This window comes from Bombina bombina, chromosome 2, assembly GCF_027579735.1.
Source record: "Bombina bombina isolate aBomBom1 chromosome 2, aBomBom1.pri, whole genome shotgun sequence".
Taxonomy (NCBI): Eukaryota; Metazoa; Chordata; class Amphibia; order Anura; family Bombinatoridae; genus Bombina; species Bombina bombina.
Genome location: NC_069500.1, coordinates 1,241,506,271 through 1,241,527,928, shown reverse-complemented (window position 1 = coordinate 1,241,527,928; position 21,658 = coordinate 1,241,506,271). Strand labels below are relative to the sequence as shown.

At 41.0% G+C, this 21,658-nt stretch overlaps 1 protein-coding gene across 7 annotated transcripts in view; it reads left to right on the top strand.

The window, feature by feature from the left end:
- The window catches only part of LIMCH1 (LIM and calponin homology domains 1), a 655,781-nt gene that overhangs the window by 279,526 nt on the left and 354,597 nt on the right, over positions 1 to 21,658 (top strand). For all 7 annotated transcript variants that reach the window (XM_053704014.1, XM_053704012.1, XM_053704013.1 and 4 more), the window contains exon 3: positions 17,426 to 17,495. In XM_053704014.1, coding sequence (XP_053559989.1) covers positions 17,426 to 17,495 — 70 coding nt within the window. The remainder of the gene's footprint in view (positions 1 to 17,425; positions 17,496 to 21,658) is intronic.

Sequence of the window (21,658 nt, the reverse complement as noted above, 5' to 3'; positions counted from 1 at the left end):
CTAGATTTGGATGAAGGAAAGGGCCCTGAGTTAGAAGGTCTATCATCAGAGATAACCTTCATGGTGGAAGAGATGACATCCTCATCAGATCTGCGAACCAGATCCTGCAAGGCCATGCAAGAGCTATTAGGATCACAGGCGCTCTCTCCTGTTTGACACGAGCGATGACTTGTGGAAGAAGAGCAAATGGAGGAAATAGGTATGCTAGATTGAAGATCCAAGGAACTGCCAGAGCGTCTATCAAAACGGCTTGAGGATCCCTTGACCATGAACCGTAACTGGGAAGTTTGTCATTTTGACGTGACGTCATCAGATCCAACTCCGGAACCCCCCACCTGAAGGTTATCATTGTGAAAACCTCTGGGTGGAGAGCCCACTCTCCTGGATGAAAAGTCTGCCTGCTCAGAAAATATGCTTCCCAGTTGTCTATCCCTAAGATGTAGATGGCAGAGAGATGACAATCTAGAGATTCCGCCCACTGAAGAATGCGAGTCACCTCCTTAATTGCTAAGGAACTATCCCTGGTGATTGATGTAGGCCACTGAAGTGATATTGTCCGACTGAAATCTGATAAACCTGAGCAAGGCTAGTTGTGGCCAAACTATCAAAGCATTGAAGATTGCTCACAACTCCAAAATGTTTATAGGAAGATAAGACTCTTCCTAAGTCCACAGACCCTGCACCTTTAATGAGCCCCAAACTGCTCACCAGCCTAAAAGACTGGCATCCGTGGACATAGTCACCCAGGAAGGACTCTGGAAACACGTGCCCCGAGACACATGATCCTGAGACATCCACCACAAGAGAGAGTCGCTTGTTAGAGGATTCAGAACTATCCTCTGCAAAATATTTGAATGGTCTCCATTCAATTGTCGGAGCATGCATAGTTGCAAAGGTCTCGGATGGAACCGAGCATAAGGTATGATGTTGATAGAAGCTACCATCAGACCAATCACCTCCATGCATTGAGCTACTGATGGATGAATCACAGGCTGGAGAGAAAGGCATGAAGCAAGAAGTTTTGGTTTTCTGAAGTCAGTCAGAAAAACCTTCATTGACAGAGAATATATAATTGTTCCCAAGAAACATACCCTTGTATCTGGAACAAGGGAACTCTTCCACAGATTCACTTTCCACCCGTTGGAACGTAGAATAGATAAAATCTCTGTATGATATTTTGCTAGTTGAAAAGATGGCGCCTGAATTAAGATGTCGTCCAAATAAGGTGCCACAGCAATGCCCTGAGACCTGACCACTGCCAAAAGAGCCCCCAGAACCTTTATGAAAATTCTAGGAGCTGTAGCAAGGCCAAATGGAAGGGCAACAAACTGGAAATGTTTGTTTAGGAAGGCAAACCTCAGATACTGGTAATGATCCCTGTGAATGGGAACATGAAGATACTCATCCTTAAGATCTATAGTCCTCATGAATTGACCTTCTTGAACCAAAGGAAGAATGGGCAGGATGATTTCCATTTTGAAGGACGGAATCCTGAGAAAATGGTTTAAATAACTTTAGGTCCAAAATGGGTCGGAAAGTGCCCTTTTTTTTTTTTTTGGGAACTACAAAAAAGATTTGAATAGAATCCTAGACCCTGTTCCTCTAGAGGGACTGGAACAATCACTCCTGGGGATGATAGTTCCTTTATGCAATTTAAGAAGGCCTCTTTCTTTATCTGGTTGACAGATAACCTTGTCAGGTGGAACCTGCCGCTGGGAGGACAAGATTTGAATCATATTCTGTAACTGTGAGATACTATATCTATAGCCCAAGGATCCAGGACATCTTGTATCCAAGCCTGCCGAAAAAAAGAAAGCCTGCCCCCACTTGATCCACTACAGGATCAGGGGCGGCCCCTTCATGTTGATTTGGAATCAGTGGAATACTTGTTGATGTGCTTCCCCCTATTCCAAGGCTGACCGGACCTCCAAAAGGACTTGGATCCGATTTGGAAGAGGAAGACTTTTGTCCATTAAAAATATAAAAAGGAACAACAATTAGAACTCTGACAACCCTTAGGTCTATTATTCTTATTCTGAGGTAAGAAAGAACCCTTTTCACCTGTAATGTCGGAAATAATCTCAGCAAGACCTGGATTAAACCAGGTTTTGCCCTTTATAAGGGAAAGATAAAAGCTTAGACTTGACTGTAGCATCTGCAGACCAAGATTTTAACCACAGAGCTCTGCAAGCTAAAACAGTAAAACCAGACATCTTAGCGCTCAATCTAAGAACGTGCATATTGGCATCACAAATAAAGGTATTAGCTAATTTGAGAGCTTTGATCCGATCTTGGATCTCCTCTATAGTAGTCTCCTCCTGGATAAGATTAGATAAATCATCACACCAATAAGATGCATCCTCTGCAACTGTAGCAATACTAGCAACAGGTTACCACTGCAAACCCTGACTAATATACATTTTTTTAAACCAACATTAATATACTTGGATTTATTCTTACATTTACCAGAAACTGGAAAAGCTGATAAAGCTGCAGACACAGCAGATGATATTTGTACAGCAAAATCTGTAGGTAAATAAACACCCCAGGAGGATGCTGAGAGGAACCGCAGGGCACTTCATGTGAAATAGAATGGGACGTTTGAGGAGGTAACTGAGGCACGGCCTGGACGGCATTATACTGAGAGAAAAGCTCAGGATACAGTTTATCTTTAAAATGTAAAGTCTTATCTAAACATGTGGAACACAATTGCATAGGAGGCATAATCTGAGCCTCTAAACAAAGTAAACATTTAACTAAGGTAGCTGCAACATCTTGTTTAGTGTCCATAGTAGCAAAAAGAATTAAAAACTTTTTACAGAATAAACAAATTAGAAAATAGAAGTTCAATACCATACTGCAGAATGAGATCAGGAGTAAAAACGCTACCTCTACATTCTCAGACTGACTGAGGTAATTTACCACACTGTAACCAGGAGCTCCCACTAGCTGCCAGCTTGAAAATAAACTAGATAAACCCTCTGACATCCAGTCGACAGGATAATAAATACCCTTAGCAGCAGCTCCAAGCAGCCCGTCAGTCCGCTGCTCAGACCCCTGTGAAAACCAAAGTGGAAGAATGGAGAAACACGTGACCGCAGCGTCACCGGCTCCAAGCATGCGAAACAAGCACCAAATTTAAAAACAAAAACTGCCACACAAAATCGAAATAAAAACACTCCAAGTCAGGGAAGATAAAATAACCCTGGAACATACTTACTCACCTTACCCTCAAAATCTATAGCTAAAAATTAACCCCTTCTAGTTGTCCTTTATTTTTATATTATATATATTTATTTTTTGAAAGAAAAAAAAATACACTTAGATGCCCTAATACAGCCCAAACTCAAATTCCTATACCCAGGAAATAAAGTGAGACCCATAAGAAAGATCCACAGAGGATTAACCTCTAAAGTGCTGCCCTCAATACCTAGGAGGCCAAAGCACATACCTGTGGATCTGGCTGCAGGGCAGGAACAGCTTCTAAGGTGTGACTGATACACCAACATCTGTCAGGGACCTGTAGAAAAAGAAAAAACAGAGTAACCAAAGGGGTAGCATAAGTGTTAGAAGGTGACGAGGTGGTCCTTGTCTTATGTCTAACTTCTAAAAGCCACCATTAGTCCTACCAAGGAGATTGACATGAACACAGCATAGCCCTAAATCCTTGCTTGCAGGGAAAAGTACCCATTAAAGGATTAATATCTTCAGACACCTTCTTCACCATCCTCCCGTGATAAAGGCAAAGAGGATGACTGGGGTAACAGCTTTGCTGGGGTGCTCTTTGCCGCCTCCTACTGGCCAAGAGAGAATATCTCACTAGTAATTTGAATTAATTATGGACTCTCTTTGCCATAGGAAAGAAAGGGCAGATAACTCTAGCAGAAAAAAACAGGCAAAATAAACAAAAGCTAATGCATAGGCTCAAAAAGAGAAACCTGCATAATCCTCAAAACCAAAATAAGACTCCAAGAAGGAGAAAATTGGTTTAACAATAGACTTAACTCTAGCCAAAGCTACAAATATCTGAAAGATAACAATTTTCCAAGGTAAAAGATCTGAAATCTGACCATTCAAAAAGAACTTGCGGATAAACCCTTATCCAAACCATCCTGCAAAAAAACAAACAAACTTAGGAATTCTTAAAAGAATGTCGGTAAAAAAAACATGATCTTTACATCAAGAAATAAAGGTCCCTTTAACCTTATAATAAACTTCCTGAATACCGGCTCACAAACCTGTATCAGAGTCTCAATAACAGAATCTGCGAACCCTCAATCTCCATACCATCAGTCTTCGAGATTTGAGACCTGTAAGAAAAAAAACAGACCTTAATGCAAAGAAAGAGACCCAAAAAGGGTAACTGGTAATCTGAACTAGATTTGCTTGCCAAAAACTTCGACTAAATTGGAGAAAGTAGAATCACAAACGCTCCCTCTAGACTAATTAGGCAACCACCCTGGAAGAAGAACCAGAGGTAGAAAAAAACACAAGTTAGTTGAAATTACAAAGGAATCACCTAAGCATCCACAAACACTGCTTGAGGGTCCATGGACATCACACAGTACCTAAAAAGTCATAGAATGAAACAAGACTGTAAGATCTTTCTCTGGAAGCTCCCAAAGATCCATTATCCAATTTTAACATATGAAGCTGAAAAAGGATACATTTCTCTTGTTAAGTGTATCCAGTCCACGGATCATCCATTACTTGTGGGATATTCTCCTTCCCAACAGGAAGTTGCAAGAGGATCACCCACAGCAGAGCTGCTATATAGCTCCTCCCCTCACTGCCATATCTAGTCATTCTCTTGCAACTCTCAACTAAGATGGAGGTCATAACAGGACTGTGGTGTTTTAAACTTAGTTTATTTCTTCAATCAAATGTTTGTTATTTTTAAATGGTACCGGAGTGAATCTGCCTGCGTTTTCTATGATCTTAGCAGAAGTAACTAAGATCCTTTGCTGTTCTCACATATTCTGAGGAGTGAGGTAACTTCAGAGGGGGAATAGCGTGCAGGTTTTCCTGCAATAAGGTATGTGCAGTTAAAATAATTTTCTAGGGATGGAATTTGCTAGAAAATGCTGCTGATACCGAAGTAATGTAAGTAAAGCCTTAAATGCAGTGATAGCGACTGGTATCAGGCTTATTAATAGATACATACATACTCTTATAAAAGTGTATTTTAAAACGTTTGCTGGCATGTTTAATCGTTTTTTACATATGTTTGGTGATAAAACTTATTGGGGCCTAGTTTTTTCCACATGGCTGGCTTGAATTTTGCCTAGAACCAGTTCCCTGAGGCTTCCCACTGTTGTAATATGAGTGTGAGGGGCCTATTTTGGCGTTTTTTTGCACAGCAAAAATTACAGACACAGACATCCAGCTTCTTCCTGCATGATCCAGGACTTCTCTGAAGGGCTCAAAAGGCTTCAAAAGTCGTATTGAGGGAGGTAAAAAGCCACAGTAGAGCTGTGGCAGTTGTTGTGACTGTTTAAAAAACGTTTTTGTCATTTGTTATTCCGTTTTTGGTATTAAGGGGTTAATCATCCATTTGCAAGTGGGTGCAATGCTCTGCTAACTTATTACATACACTGTAAAAATTTCGTTAGTGTAACTGCATTTTTTCACAGTTATTTCAAAATTTGGGAAAATTTGTGTTTCTTAAAGGCGCAGTAACGTTTTTTATATTGCTTGTAAACTTGTTTTAAAGTGTTTTCCAAGCTTGCTAGTCTCATTGCTAGTCTGTTTAAACATGTGTGACACAGAGGAACCTACTTGTTCATTATGTTTGAAAGCCATGATGGAGCCCCATAGGAGAATGTGTACTAAATGTATTGATTTCACCTTAAACAGTAAAGATCAGTCTTTATCTATAAAAGAATTATCACCAGAGGGTTCTGTCGAGGGGGAAGTTATGCCGACTAACTCTCCCCATGTGTCAGACCCTTCGCCTCCCGCTCAGGGGACGCACACTAATATGGCGCCAATTACATCAGGGACGCCCATAGCGATTACCTTGCAGGACATGGCTGCAATCATGAATAATGCCCTGTCAGAGGTATTATCTAGATTGCCTGAATTAAGAGGCAAGCGCGATAGCTCTGGGGTTAGGAGAGATACAGAGCGCGCAAATGCTGTTAGAGCCATGTCTGATACTGCGTCACAGTATGCAGAACATGAGGACGGAGAGCTTCAGTCTGTGGGTGACATCTCTGACTCGGGGAAACCTGATTAAGAGATTTCTAATTTTAAATTTAAGCTTGAGAACCTCTGTGTATTGCTTGGGGAGGTATTAGCTGCTCTGAATGACTGTAACACAGTTGCAATTCCAGAGAAATTGTGTAGGCTGGATAGATACTATGCGGTGCCGGTGTGTACTGACGTTTTTCCTATACCTAAAAGGCTTACAGAAATTATTAGCAAGGAGTGGGATAGACCCGGTGTGCCCTTTTCCCCACCTCCTATATTTAGAAAAATGTTTCCAATACACGCCACTACACGGGACTTATGGCAGACAATCCCTAAGGTGGAGGAATCAGTTTCTACTTTAGCAAAGCTTACCACTATCCCGGTTGATGACAGTTTGGTTTTTTCAGATCCAATGGATAAAAAATTGGAGGGTTACCTTAAGAAAATGTTTATTCAACAAGGTTTTATTTTGCAGCCCCTTGCATGCATTGCGCCTGTCACTGCTGCGACGGCGTTCTGGTTTGAGGCCCTGGAAGAGGCCATCCAGACAGCTCCATTGAATGAAATTATTGACAAGCTTAGAACGCTTAAGCTAGCTAACTCATTTGTTTCTGATGCCATTGTTCATTTGACTAAACTAACGGCTAAGTATTCCGGATTCGCCATCCAGGCGCGTAGGGCGCTATGGCTTAAATCCTGGTCAGCTGACGTGACTTCAAAGTCTAAATTCTCAACATTCCTTTCAAGGGGCAGACCTTATTCGGGCCTGGCTTGAAGGAAATTATTGCTGACATTACTGGAGGCAAGGGTCATACCCTTCCTCAGGACAGGGCCAAATCAAAGGCCAAACAGTCTAATTTTCGTGCCTTTCGAAATTTCAAGGCAGGAGCAGCATCAACTTCCTCCGCTTCAAAACAAGAGGGAACTGTTGCTCATTCCAGACTGGCCTGGAAACCTAACCTGTCCTGGAACAAGGGCAAGCAGGCCAGAAAGCCTGCTGCTGCCCCCGAGACAGCATGAAGGAACGGCCCCCTATCCAGAAACGGATCTAGTGGGGGGCAGACTTTCTCTCTTCGCCCAGGCGTGGGCAAGAGATGTTCAGGATCCCTGGGCGTTGGAGATCATATCTCAGGGATATCTTCTAGACTTCAAAGCTTCTCCTCCACAATGGAGATTTCATCTTTCAAGGTTATCAGCAAACCAGATAAAGAAAGAGGCATTCCTAAGCTGTGTGCAAGACCTCCTAGTAATGGGAGTGATCCATCCAGTTCCGTGGACGGAACAAGGACAGAATTTTATTCAAATCTGTTTATGGTTCCCAAGAAAGAGGGAACCTTCAGACCAATCTTGGATCCAAAGATCTTAAACAAATTCCTCAGAGTTCCATCATTCAAAATGGAAACTATTCGGACCATCCTACCCATGATCCAAGAGGGTCAGTACATGACCACAGTAGACTTAAATGATGCCTACCTTCACATACCGATTCACAAAGATCATCATCGGTTCCTAAGGTTTGCCTTTCTAGACAGGCATTACCAATTTGTAGCTCTTCCCTTCGGGTTGGCCACTGCCCCGAGAATTTTTACAAAGGTTCTGGGCTCACTTCTGGCGGTTCTAAGACCGCGAGGCATAGCTGTGACTCCGTATCTAGACGACATCCTGATACAGGTGTCAAGCTTTCAAATTGCCAAGTCTCATACAGAGATAGTTCTGGCATTTCTGAGGTCGCATGGGTGGAAAGTGAACGTGGAAAAGAGTTCTCTATCACCACTCACAAGAGTCTCCTTCCTAGGGACTCTTATAGATTCTGTAGAGATGAAAATTTACCTGACGGAGTCCTGGTTATCAAAACTTCTAAATGCTTGCCGTGTCCTTCATTCCATTCCACGCCCGTCAGTGGCTCAGTGCATGGAAGTAATCCGCTTAATGGTAGCGGCAATGGACATAGTGCCATTTGCGCGCCTGCATCTCAGACCGCTGCAATTATGCATGCTAAGTCAGTGGAATGGGGATTACTCAGATTTGTCCCCTCTACTAAATCTGGATCAGGAGACCAGAGATTCTCTTCTCTGGTGGCTTTATCGGGTCCATCTGTCCAAGGGTATGACCTTCCGCAGGCCAGATTGGACGATTGTAACAACAGATGCCAGCCTTCTAGGTTGGGGCGCAGTCTGGAACTCCCTGAAGGCTCAGGGATCGTGGACTCAGGAGGAGAAACTCCTCCCAATAAATATTCTGGAGTTAAGAGCAATATTCAAGGCTCTTCTAGCTTGGCCTCAGTTAGCAACACTGAGGTTCATTAGATTTCAGTCGGACAACATCACGACTCTGGCTTAAATCAACCATCAAGGGGGAACTAGGAGTTCCCTAGCGATGTTAGAAGTCTCAAAGATAATTCGCTGGGCAGAGTCTCACTCTTGCCACCTGTCAGCGATCCACATCCCAGGCATAGAGAACTGAGAGGCGGATTTTCTAAGTCGTCAGACTTTTCATCCGGGGGAGTGGGAACTCCATCCGGAGGTGTTTGCTCTACTGGTCCATCGTTGGGGCAAACCAGAACTGGATCTCATGGCGTTTCGCCAGAACGCCTTGCTTCCTTGTTACGGATCCAGGTCCAGGGACCCGGGAGCAACGCTGATAGATGCTCTAGTAGCTCCTTGGTTCTTCAACCTGGCCTATGTGTTTCCACCGTTTCCTCTGCTCCCTCGACTGATTGCCAAAATCAAACAGGAGAGAGCATCAGTGATTCTGATAGCGCCTGCGTGGCCACGCAGGACCTGGTATGCAGACCTAGTGGACATGTCATCTCTTCCACCATGGACTCTGCCTCTGAGGCAGAACCTTGTAATACAAGGTCCTTTCAATCATCCAAATCTAATTTCTCTGAGACTGACTGCATGGAGATTGAACGCTTGATTCTATCAAGGCGTGGCTTCTCCGAGTCAGTCATTGATACCTTAATACAGGCTCAGAAGCCTGTCACCAGGAAAATCTACCATAAGATATGGCGTAAATATCTTTTTTGGTGTGAGTCCAAGAGTTACTCATGGAGTAAGGTTAGGATTCCTAGGATATTGTCCTTTCTCAAAGAGGGTTTGGACAAAGGCTTATCAGCTAGTTCTTTAAAAGGACAGATCTCTGCTCTGTCTATTCTTTTGCACAAGCGTCTGGCAGAAGTTACAGACGTCCAGGCATTTTGTCAGGCTTTGGTTAGGATTAAGCCTGTGTTTAAAACTGTTGCTCCCCCGTGGAGCTTAAACTTGGTTCTTAAAGTTCTTCAGGGAGTTCCGTTTGAACCCCTTCATTCCATTGATATTAAACTTTTATCTTGGAAAGTTCTGTTTTTGGTGGCTATTTCCTCGGCTCGAAGAGTCTCTGAGTTATTTGCCTTACATTGTGATTCTCCTTATCTGATTTTTCATTCAGACAAGGTAGTTCTGCGTACCAAACCTGGGTTTTTACCTAAGGTGGTTTCTAACAGGAATATCAATCAAGAGATTGTTGTTCCATCATTGTGTCCTAATCCTTCTTCAAAGAAGGAACGTCTTTTGCATAATCTGGACGTAGTCCGTGCCTTGAAGTATTACTTACAGGCTACTAAAGATTTTCGTCAAACATCTGCCCTGTTTGTCGTTTACTCTGGACAGAGGAGAGGTCAAAAAGCTTTGACAACCTCTCTCTCCTTTTGGCTTCGGAGTATAATACGCTTAGCCTATGAGACTGCTGGACAGCAGCCCCCTGTAAGGATTACAGCTCATTCTACTAGAGCTGTGGCTGGGCCTTTAAAAATGAGGCCTCTGTTGAACAGATTTGCAAGGCTGCGACTTGGTCTTCGCTTCACACCTTTTCAAAATTTTACAAATTTGACACTTTTGCTTCTTCGGAGGCTGTTTTTGGGAGAAAGGTTCTACAGGCAGTGGTTCCTTCCGTTTAAGTTCCTGCCTTGTCCCTCCCATCATCCGTGTACTTTAGCTTTGGTATTGGTATCCCACAAGTAATGGATGATCCGTGGACTGGATACACTTAACAAGAGAAAACATAATTTATGCTTACCTGATAAATTTATTTCTCTTGTAGTGTATCCAGTCCACTGCCCGCCCTGTCCTTTTAAGGCAGGTCTAAATTTTAATTAAACTACAGTCACCACTGCACCCTATGGTTTCTCCTTTCTCGTCTTGTTTCGGTCGAATGACTGGATATGGCAGTGAGGGGAGGAGCTATATAGCAGCTCTGCTGTGGGTGATCCTCTTGCAACTTCCTGTTGGGAAGGAGAATATCCCACAAGTAATGGATGATCCGTGGACTGGATACACTACAAGAGAAATAAATTTATCAGGTAAGCATAAATTGTTTTTCTTAAACCTTGCATTAAAAAGAAATAACTGGCTAAACCCAATTTCAGGAATAATCTCAGAGACCACATCAGCTATGGGAAATATATCATGGATTTAAGAATGGGAATAAAAACAGGATTTAAACTATAAACTGGCTTATACCCTTCTTATTTAGGACCTTAAACTCTAAAGTAAATAAAGTTTATTTAAAAAGAGAACAAATATGCTCAGTTTAAACGAATAAAGAACCAAACCTCTTTCTCTGAGGACCTAGTAGCTTCATGATTTGAAGCTTTAACCCCAGAAGGCTAAGTGCTAATAGAAGGAAAATTCTTACCTGACCTTTTACACTTACTTGAAGGAGGCATGGCCGCCAACATTTCAGACACAGAAAACTGTATAAAATCCTTAACTCCGGTATTTTGTACAATTCTCCTGTAAAAAAACAAATGGAAGGAGTTGTAATACCCATAGAAGCAAGAGCAGTGTTAGATATGTCAGAATGCATTAGAATATTAATACATGTATTGCATTAATTAGCCTGAGATTAAAACCTTGTTTTATAAACAATATACACACATAAAACTAAAGTAATATGTTCAAATGACCTAGCGTCTAAGGCAGATTTAGGGACAGAGTCAGAAGGCTCCTTAACTGCAAGGAACTTATACAGAAGTTAAAGGGACATGAACCCAAAAATGTTCTTTCATAATTTAGTTAGAACATAACATTTTAAACACTTTCCAGTTTACTACGATTATCAAATTTGCTTAATTCTCTTAGTATCCTTTCTTGAAGGAGCAGCAATGCACTACCAGTTTCTTACTGAACACATGGGTAAGCCAATGACAATCAGTACATACATGTAGCCACTAATCAGCAGCTAGAACCTAGGTTCTTTGCTGCTCCTGAGCTTACCTAGATACACCTTGTAGCACATTGTAGCAAAGAATAAAAAGAGAAGGAAGTAAATTAAATAGAAGTAAATTGGAAAGTTGTTTAAAATTGTATGCTCTGTCAAAATCATGAATGTCTAATTATTACTTTACTGTCCCTTTAAGTGCAGGAAAAAAAAGTAAACGGTAATAATTTCCCCATTTCAAAAAGCAAATATACTGTGTTGTCTGGTGAGTGCTAAGCACTTTCCCACCTGGGTGCTAAGATTTTTTAAAGTTTTTTTTTTTAATTTTTTTTATTTGTTAGGCGATTACCTTTCCAATGGTGGGTCTTGGGGGTCTGTAGCTGCTTAGATGCCTGAGATACAGGCTTCTAAGCAGCATGCCCCCTTCTCCTATACTTAACATTGTTAAGTATAAATAAAGTTGCACGGTGACATCATCACGTTATTGCGCGTGACGTCACCACGCAAAACGGGAAGCCCCGGTGATGCCTGTCACTCTACAGGCACGATCGCCGGGGTAGGAGCGGTTGGGAGCCCCCTAGATCTCCCTCAAGATGGGAGAGTGTTAGTGACGACTCTGAGCCGTCATTAGCATCAGAGTGGGAAACTCTGACGGCTCAGAGCCGTCATTAGCACTCAAAGGGTTAAGGGGACAGACTAGTCAAAATTCAACGTTCATTATTCAGATAGAGCATACAATTTTAAATAACTTTCTAATTTACTTTTAACATTTTTCAAGTAGACTGTCCCTTTAAAGAAATGGAAACACCTACCTCTTTTAAAAAATTTAGAAATTATAAAATTATAAAAGCAGAGATGCAATAGTACAGTGTTTACCTGTTATCTAAGTAGCATACATAAGACAAGAGGCGCGCATCAAACTGTTGTCATATAAAGTAAAAAGTGTGCCAAAATGTACTCCAAAAAGTATGGGCATAAAAAAGACAACAAAACCAGCGTGCTTTAAAAATATAAGTGTGCGAGAAGCCATTGTGTTAAAATATTTACGAGGCCAAAAACATGATGCAACATTATAAATACTTAATAATGAAGGGGAATTAGCTAAAAAAATATCTAATTTTCCCAAGGACATATACATATATAATAAATGTATATAACAATATCCTAACTGGTTTATAGAGTGCTAAATATAAAAAATAAAGTGCAATAGGCACTCTGCTACTGCCAAAACCAGTGCTGAGACATAAGCGCAGAGGATCTGGAATAGGAGTATATTGATAAACGAACAAGAGGCGGCAAAGGACAAGTCCCTGTGACATCCGTAGAATGGTATAGGTGAAATATATGCCACTACCTATACTCCAAATACATACGGCCAACAATCAATGTGCAATGTGGGGAAATGGGGAAATTATTTTGGAAGGTTTTGTTTTTAGTTGCTATCTCTTCTGCTCGAAGAGTTTCTGAGCTTTCTGCATTACAATGCGACTCACCTTATCTTATATTCCATTCTGATAAGGTGGTTTTGCGTACTAAACCTGGATTCCTTCCTAAGGTTGTTTCAAATAAGAATATTAATCAGGAAATTGTTGTTCCTTCTCTATATCCTAATTCTTCTTCTAAGAAGGAGCGTCTGTTACATAATCTGGACGTGGTTCGTGCCTTGAAGTTTTACTTACAAGCGACCAAGGATTTCCGTCAAACATCTTCTCTATTTGTTGTTTATTCTGGAAAGCGTAGGGGTCAAAATGCTACGGCTACCTCTCTTTCTTTTGGGCTGAAAAGCATCATCCGTTTGGCATACGAGACTGCTGGACAGCAGCCTCCTGAAAAGATTACAGCTCATTCTACTAGAGCGGTGGCTTCCACATGGGCTTTTAAAAACGATGCTTCTATTGAACAGATTTGTAAGGCTGCGACTTGGTCCTCCCTTCAAACCTTTTCCAAATTTTCCAAATTTGATACTTTTGCTTCTTCTGAGGCTGTTTTTGGGAGAAAAGTTCTTCAAGCAGTGGTGCCTTCTGTTTAGGTATCTGTCTTGTCCCTCCCGTTCATCCGTGTCCTGTAGCTTTGGTATTGTATCCCACAAGTAAGGATGAATCCGTGGACTTTTCGTATCTAGTAGAAGAAAAGGAAATTTATGCTTACCTGATAAATTGATTTCTTCTACGATACGACGAGTCCATGGCCCTCCCTGTCATATTAGACAGATTATATTTTTGTGTTCAAAACTTCAGTCACCTCTGCACCTTTTAGCTTTTCTTTTCTCTTCCTATACCTTCGGTCGAATAACTAGGGGTGGAGAGAAGGGAGGAGCTATATATACAGCTCTGCTGTGGTGCTCTTTGCCATTTCCTGTTAGCAGGAGGATAATATCCCACAAGTAAGAATGAATCTTGGGCTCGTCGTATCGTAGAAGAAATCAATTTATCAGGTAAGCATAAATTTCCTTTTTTTAAAAAATTTCATGATTTAGATAGAACATAACATTTTAAACAACTTTCTAATTTACTTCTATTATCAAATTATCTTTGTCTCTTATTATCCTTTGTTGAAAAGCAGAAATGTAAGCTCAAGAGTGTGCACGTGTCTGCAGCACTATATAGCAGCAGTTTTGCAACAATGTTATACATTAGCAGGAGCACTAGATGGCAGCACTATTTCCTGTCATGTAGTGCCTCAGGCATGTGCACGCTACCTACCTAGGTAAATTTGATAATAGAAGTAAACTGGAGACTTTTTAAAAATTGTATTCTCTATCTGAATCATGAATCAAAAAATTTGGGTTTAATGTCCCTTTAACGGGAAAATAATACACATCTCCAAAAGCCCCCATTAAAACAGTGCATGTAAAACTCATGGAATTATGACCATTCTTAAATATAAATAAACACAATGCCACAACCGATTACCAATGTTTATATTGTTACCTTATAGTGTTGTGGAATCTGCTGGTGCTCTACAAATAACTGATGATAATAATAATTATAATAATGCCCTTATGCCGTGATTGCTAGGTAACCGCGACTGTATACTGATATTCTCTGAGAAGATGGGAATGGACTCTTTAGAGAGAAAAGATGCAAATACATTCCATCACCTTCAACTCACACTGTCCTGTGTGTTGCAAATGAGGATAATGTGAGTGCAAGACACTTGCTACCCATAAGTAAAATAACCTGTCTGGATCAGACCTAATCCACATTAAACATGTACGTTCAGAGGTTTTGGATGCCTCTGAATTTGGAAGAAGGTTTTCATTTAGCTCATTTTGGAGATGGATTTATTCTTGTGAAATTGCAACATATAAAGATCTATGCAAATCCAGATCTTAGTGTGTTGCACTTTCACAAGTAGAAAAAGAATAAAAGGGCCGAACACTGCGAGCAGCCGCCGCCTTCTGCATTCTGAGGCATCCAAAACCTCTGAATGCAGATGTCTATTCAACATTTTATTATTTATTATTGGGGCCACATATTGGAAAATGGTGTAGAATCATTTCCTGGGTGCAGGTCATAGGGTGCTGGAATATTAATCCTGGATAGTGCTCGGGCATTTTTTATAATATTTTTTTCCTTCCTTGTTTGCTGTGTTTTTTTTCCACTTGGTTCTATGGTTCTACTATTTAATTGCTGCAGGCTGGCTAGAAATAACCAGAATACCAAGAGGTTTTAGGTTGTGACTGAATTTTTTCTTTTCTTTTATATAATGCTCATACCACAATGATGAGAAAAAAATAAGACTTCTCCAGTACACTTGAAAGTAGTTGGCATTAAGAATTACAGGATTTCTTGCCAGTACTAAATGCTTTTCTTATTTCGCAACAATTAGGGAGGAATACAAATTTGTACTTGAATCAATAGCTCTCTTCCAGGAGGAAAAATTTCCCACCACACCTCAGGCTAAAACTCACTAAAGAAAGTCACTGTATAAATTCTTCTACTTATTTATTCTTCCCTCTTTTTTGCATTCATTTTTAGAGATTACCATTCTGTTTCATGCCCCCCCCCCCCCCCAATAAAAAAAAAGCAACTATATATAAACTACATATGTTTACATTCTACAGCCTTGCCGGTTTTCTCTTATGCAGATTATTTTATGAGATATTTAAAGTCCTAGAAATTCATAGGCCGCAATAACTGTAAAATTGTAGCGTAGAGTGGGATTAAGGGGTGGGCCTGGGCAATATGGGGCAATTAGGGGTCTGATCAGGTTGCCTTGGCCAGATGTCTGGGGTCAGGATTTAATCAATTTGGTTGGGTTTAGCCTTCTGGAGCATAATTTGTGCAGTCACTCTGTTTCCTGTTGGGAAATTTGCCCTAAACATAAGAAGGGAGAAGATCTTATTTTAAGATTGTTGCCAAATTGCAGGATTATTGTAAAATAAAGTTAGTTTGTTTCCCCCCCCATTCTCATGTATATAATATATGTATGCATGTATCTATGTATGTTTAAATAAAACATTTCTCTGGCACACAGAAATGTTGGATCATCTGGTGTCTGAACCTCTACAAAGTCATTTCCCACTTCCCTCTAGTCACGGGTACCGCTATGTGGAAATCTATCTTTTGCTGCTTTCCAGTGCTGATGTGTTTGCATGTGTGAGCAACTCTCCTTTAGATATCTGCAGTATAACCTAGGTTCCGAATGGTGACAACCATAATTAGAGGAGGCTGCATAATATGTATTTAAGTGTTTAATGTTCTTTTAAAGATGTCGATCATTGCTGCTACCAGTTATGATCATTTGCATCAACCATATTTAATTAGATTGTGGTTCTAGTTGTGAAAGTTGACTGACTGGGTATCTACAACAGCTGCCAAAATACCCCAGCTGCAATAATGATGTGACTACAGAGGACAGTTCCTTGTTTGTGTTACCGCCCTTTCTGGCATCTAAAGTGTTAACCCTAACCTCGGTACCCTAATGGTAACATTAATATATTAAAGGGACATTAAACTCAAATTTTTTCTTTCATGATTCAGATAGAGAATACCATTTTAAACAACTTTCTAATTTACTTCTATTATCTAAATTGCTTCATTCTCTTGATATTCTTTCCTGAAAAGCATATCTAGATAGGCTCAGTAGCTTCTGATTGGTGGCTGCACATAGATGCCTCATGTGATTGGTTCATCAATGTGCATTGCTATTTCTTTAACAAAGGATATCTAAACATTGCACCAAATTAGATAATAGAAGTAAATTGGAATGTTGTTTAAAATTGAATTCTCTATCTGAATCGTGAAATACATTTTTTGGGTTTATTGGCCCTTTAAGGTGTATAGCTTCTAGGCATGTGTACAAACTAGTTTTTCAGCATGCAAAAATGGTGGTAGGCAGTGGTATTTGGCTATTTTGGAGCTGGATTTATTAGTGTAAAAGTGCAACACAAAGATTTATGGATTTGCACCGATATTTTACAATAACAAATCTGGCACTAAAACTAGCCGAATGCTGCTGTGGCCATCTTCAGCAATCATTATAGAAATAAATGCCAAATGTAGGCTCAGTTAGCAGCTTTCCGCTATTTTTGGCACCAGATTTGTTAGTATAAAAGTACAACACACAAATGTCTCTATCTACATTTGCACAGATTTTTGTGTGTTGCACTTTTATATTATTAAATACTGCACGAACAAGAAGCACAATGCCTCTGTCTGTGACCATAATAATTTGCCAGAAAGAAAGTTTCTATGGCTATATTTAACCTTTTGAAAGCCAGAGGGAACTGCATTGCTTGTAAACGGTATGTTGTGGCCCTCGTTATTGCATTCCTGGTAGCAATATTGAGTGTGACATTGGTGGGCATGGTAACAATCGGGCTGTGACATTGTGGCTCTCGCAGTACTTTGACAATACAGGTCTTGATGCAGCTTGCATCTCCCAGCCCCAGTAACTTGATAAAGGGAAGATAATAAACATACGGTTAGGTTGTGGGGATTTGTTTTACTCCAAGGGAAAACACTAGTAATGGTATCAAATACAGTTCTAATTTACCAGTATATTTATGCATTTCCATTTTTTGTTCCAGGCTACTGAATGCCATTAAACCAGGCCTTGTGAAAAAGATCAACAGGCTTCCAACACCTATTGCAGGTTTGGTAAGTAACCCAAATAACTAGCAAATTAAAGAATCCCTTTTTTGACATTGGAATGGAATATGTAACCACTCCTATTTGAGAGTTCAGCCCACTTCTGTGTTTTGTATGTCAAGGGTCGGCTCCAAGGGGGGGCATTGGGGGACAATGCCCACCCAAATGGAATGCTGTGCCCCCTCAAAAATATTTATATGATCATACGCTTTAAAAATAATAAATAAAGTAATGAATTGTTATGTAATGCTGCATGCTGGGGGCGGAGTTAGCTGCCAAACTGTGAGGTTGCATCACGCATCTGGAAGGAGCTCCATGTCTTAACCTCTTATTTGGAATTGGAAGTTAATTAGAGACTTTTTGGACTTGTCTTTAACCCTATTAATTTTACCTAACTATCATAAGTTACTCCTTTTCTTAAACAATAGACCATGATAAGAATATGATTGCATCATATAAATATGTGGATAAATTGCTACTTGCTTCTATCGATGCCTCAAAAGTGCACTGTTATCTTAGGCCGGGCCTCATATTCTTATAGGTTCACAGTACATAGGTTGTATTAAGTAGCCTGATATCCGTTAGTTATTGCGAAACAGGTATAGCTAAATCTAATCTACAAAATTACCAGTACCTAAAAACTTAGTCCTCACTGCTGTTGCAAACAAAGGGGTTAATTGCATTGGGGGGTTTGGGGTGCATGGCTGTTTAGGGGACATGATTGAGATTTGAGAATGTGTTTAACGATTTTGGATCATGGCGATTAAGGGGTGAATTGTTTTTAAGGAGCTATTGCACTGGGGGTCTCAATTTTAATGGCTCTGTTTCAGTGCACTGCATAGGATTTAGACTTCATTCTTTTACCTAGTGATTTAGCACATATTATCCAAATGTTAATAGTGGGGGATAAGCCAGCCAGAAGCTACACTTTTCTGCAGAATATGTAGGTCTGCTCTTATTTTGACTCTCATACATTCTTTGTAAATGCGTGCCCCCTCGTGAAAAAAATGCCCCCTATTTCATTCGTTCTGGAGCCGACCCTGTGTATGTCTAACGTGTACGGATATAGGTTAGGAACCCATGTATGAAGAGAGGCACTGTTGAAGAGGTGTGTTTGATAAGTTAGTGGGGTACATGAACTGTAGAGGAGGAATGTGTGTTAGGTTTTGGTTAGAGGGGGTTTTGTATGATGGGCAGGTGGTCTAGAGGAACTGTAGAGGGTTGTATATGATAGATAGGCGAGATGGAGTAACTGTAGAGGAGGTTTGTATTATGGGTAGGTGGGGTAGAGGAACTGTAGAGGAGGTGTGTGTATGGTGGGTAGGTGGGGTAGAGGAACTGTAGAGGAGGTTTGTATTATAGGTAGGTGGGGTAGAGAAACTGTAGAGTAGGTGTGTGTATGGTGGGTAGGTGGGGTAGAGGAACTGTAGAGGAGGTTTGAATTATGGGTAGGTGGGGTAGAGGAACTGTAGAGGAGGTGTGTGTATGGTGGGTAGGTGGGGTAGAGGAACTGTAGAGGAGGTTTGTATTATGGGTAGGTGGGGTAGAGAAACTGTAGAGCAGGTGTGTGTAAGGTGGGTAGGTGGGGTAGAGGAACTGTAGAGGAGTTGTTAATGGTGGGTAGGTGAGGTAGAGGACATTTGTATTATAGGCAGGTGGGGTAGAGAAACTGTAGAGTAGGTGTGGGTAGGTGGGGTAGAGGAACTGTAGAGGAGATGTGTGTATCGCGGGTAGGTGGGGTAGAGGAGGTTTGAATTATGGGTAGGTGGGGTAGAGGAACTGTAGAGGAGGTGTGTGAATGGTGGGTAGGTGGGGTAGAGGAACTGTAGAGGAGGTTTGTATTATGGGTAGGTGGGGTAAAGAAACTGTAGAGCAGGTGTGAGTAAGGTGGGTAGGTGGGGTGGAGGAACTGTAGAGGAGTTGTTAATGGTGGGTAGGTGAGGTAGAGGAACTGTACAGGGGTGTATGTATGATGGGTAGGTGGGGTAGAGGCACTGTACAGGGGATATGTGTATGATAGGTAGGTGGGGTAGAGGAACTGTACAGGGGGTGTGTGTATGATGGGTATGTGGGGTAGAGGAACTGTACAGGGGGTGTGTGTATGATGGGTATGTGGGGTAGAGGAACTGTACAGGGTGTGTGTGTGTGTATGATGGGTATGTGGGGTAGAGGAAACTGTACAGGGGTGTGTGTATGATGGGTATGTGAGATAGAGGAACTGTACAGGGGATATGTGTATGATGGGTAGGTGTGGTAGAGGAAATGTACAGGGGGTGTGTGTATGATGGGTAGGTGGGGTAGAGGAACTGTACAGGGGGTGTGTGTATGATGGGTAGGTGGGGTAGAGGAACTGTACAGGGAATATGTGTATGATGGGTATGTGGGGTAGAGGAACTGTACAGGGGATATGTGTATGATGGGTTTGTGAGGTAGAGGAACTGTACAGGGGATATGTGTATGATGGGTTTGTGAGGTAGAGGAACTGTACAGGGGATATGTGTATGATGGGTTTGTGAGGTAGAGGAACTGTACAGGGGATATGTGTATGATGGGTAGGTGGGGTAGAGGAACTGTGCAGTGAGCATCATTTTTTCTGTGAAGACTTAAATAAGCTAAAAGAAATGTGATAGAGCAAGCATACTTCAAAAAGGTTTTCTTTTTTAAATTGGACATTCTAAATGTGAAGGTATGCTTGCAAGTGTGCGCGTGTATGATGTGTGTGGAGATAGATATCGCTATAGATAGAGAGAGCGAGGCGCATACACACTATGCAATATTATTGTATCTTTTCAGTTATGGAAGATTAAAGGAATAACCAAACTGATTTTGAATACCATTAGAATTAAAACATTTTTTTAATTTTTTATTGTAATGTTACCACAGGATTTGTGATAACTCTTCTTGCGCATGCAAACTACAGTACTTCCAAATAAGCTGGAAGCCCATATACTTGATACATCACCAGTGCATGGGGTATAGCTGACGACATGCTTCATGTCATAAGCACCCAGTGCAAGCAGAAGCAGGTGAGTGTGACCTGCCGACAATACTGGGGGTGAGTTGTATGCACAAGAATGTATTTTAATTTATTGTAAAAATGCTTGTGACAGGATTGTAATTCATTACTGTGGAATCAAGTTTCTTTCCTCCTGTCTGCTATAATGCTCATTTCAAGGTGGTTTTGCTGCCATTAGTTATTTTGCAGTTTACATGAAGCTATAGAAGGTTGTAAGCCAGTAAATATGGCTGTGACATACAGTATATACTCTGGCTGTTGGTTAGTGACTAAAAAAAAAGTGCTAATCAGTTCACTACAAATAGCCTAATCCTAAATTCAGACACACTGGAGCCCAGATGTCTGGGGAGAGTCAAATATTGAAGCAGGTCCACAAATAGCACTTTCGTCATTTTTACAAATCTGATCTAGATAAAAGATTCAGATTTAAAGTGATAAGAGTAACAGCCTATGGTATCTCAGGTGCCCATACAGTCTTTGTGTTCCCCCCTCTGTTCTCAGCATAAACGCAGCGGTTATGTGTCAGTGTCATCTCAGCCTTTAGATTATGTCATTATACTATTATGCAATTGCTATGAATTAGCAGTTAATGTGCTTATGACACCATAATCCTATCTAGGGTTTCTTTTCTAGAGCATCTGCAGGATTGACTGTTGTCTATCCAATTTGTAAGTCTCTAAGTTTCCAACTTCCATTTGCCGTCGCTGATGCTTTATGGAAGTGATTCTCTGTCATGGGAGAGTCTAGATTCACTACTGTCACAGCAGCTGAGGGCGAATGTAAGAAAAAGATTTCTCCAACATAGGTGTGTCCGGTCCACGGCGTCATCCTTACTTGTGGGATATTCTCTTCCCCAACAGGAAATGGCAAAGAGCCCAGCAAAGCTGGTCACATGATCCCTCCTAGGCTCCGCCTACCCCAGTCATTCTCTTTGCCGTTGTACAGGCAACATCTCCACGGAGATGGCTTAGAGTTTTTTAGTGTTTAACTGTAGTTTTTCATTATTCAATCAAGAGTTTGTTATTTTCAAATAGTGCTGGTACGTACTATTTACTCAGAAACAGAAAAGAGATGAAGAATTCTGTTTGTATGAGGAAAATGATTTTAGCAACCGTAACTAAAATCCATGGCTGTTCCACACAGGACTGTTGAGAGC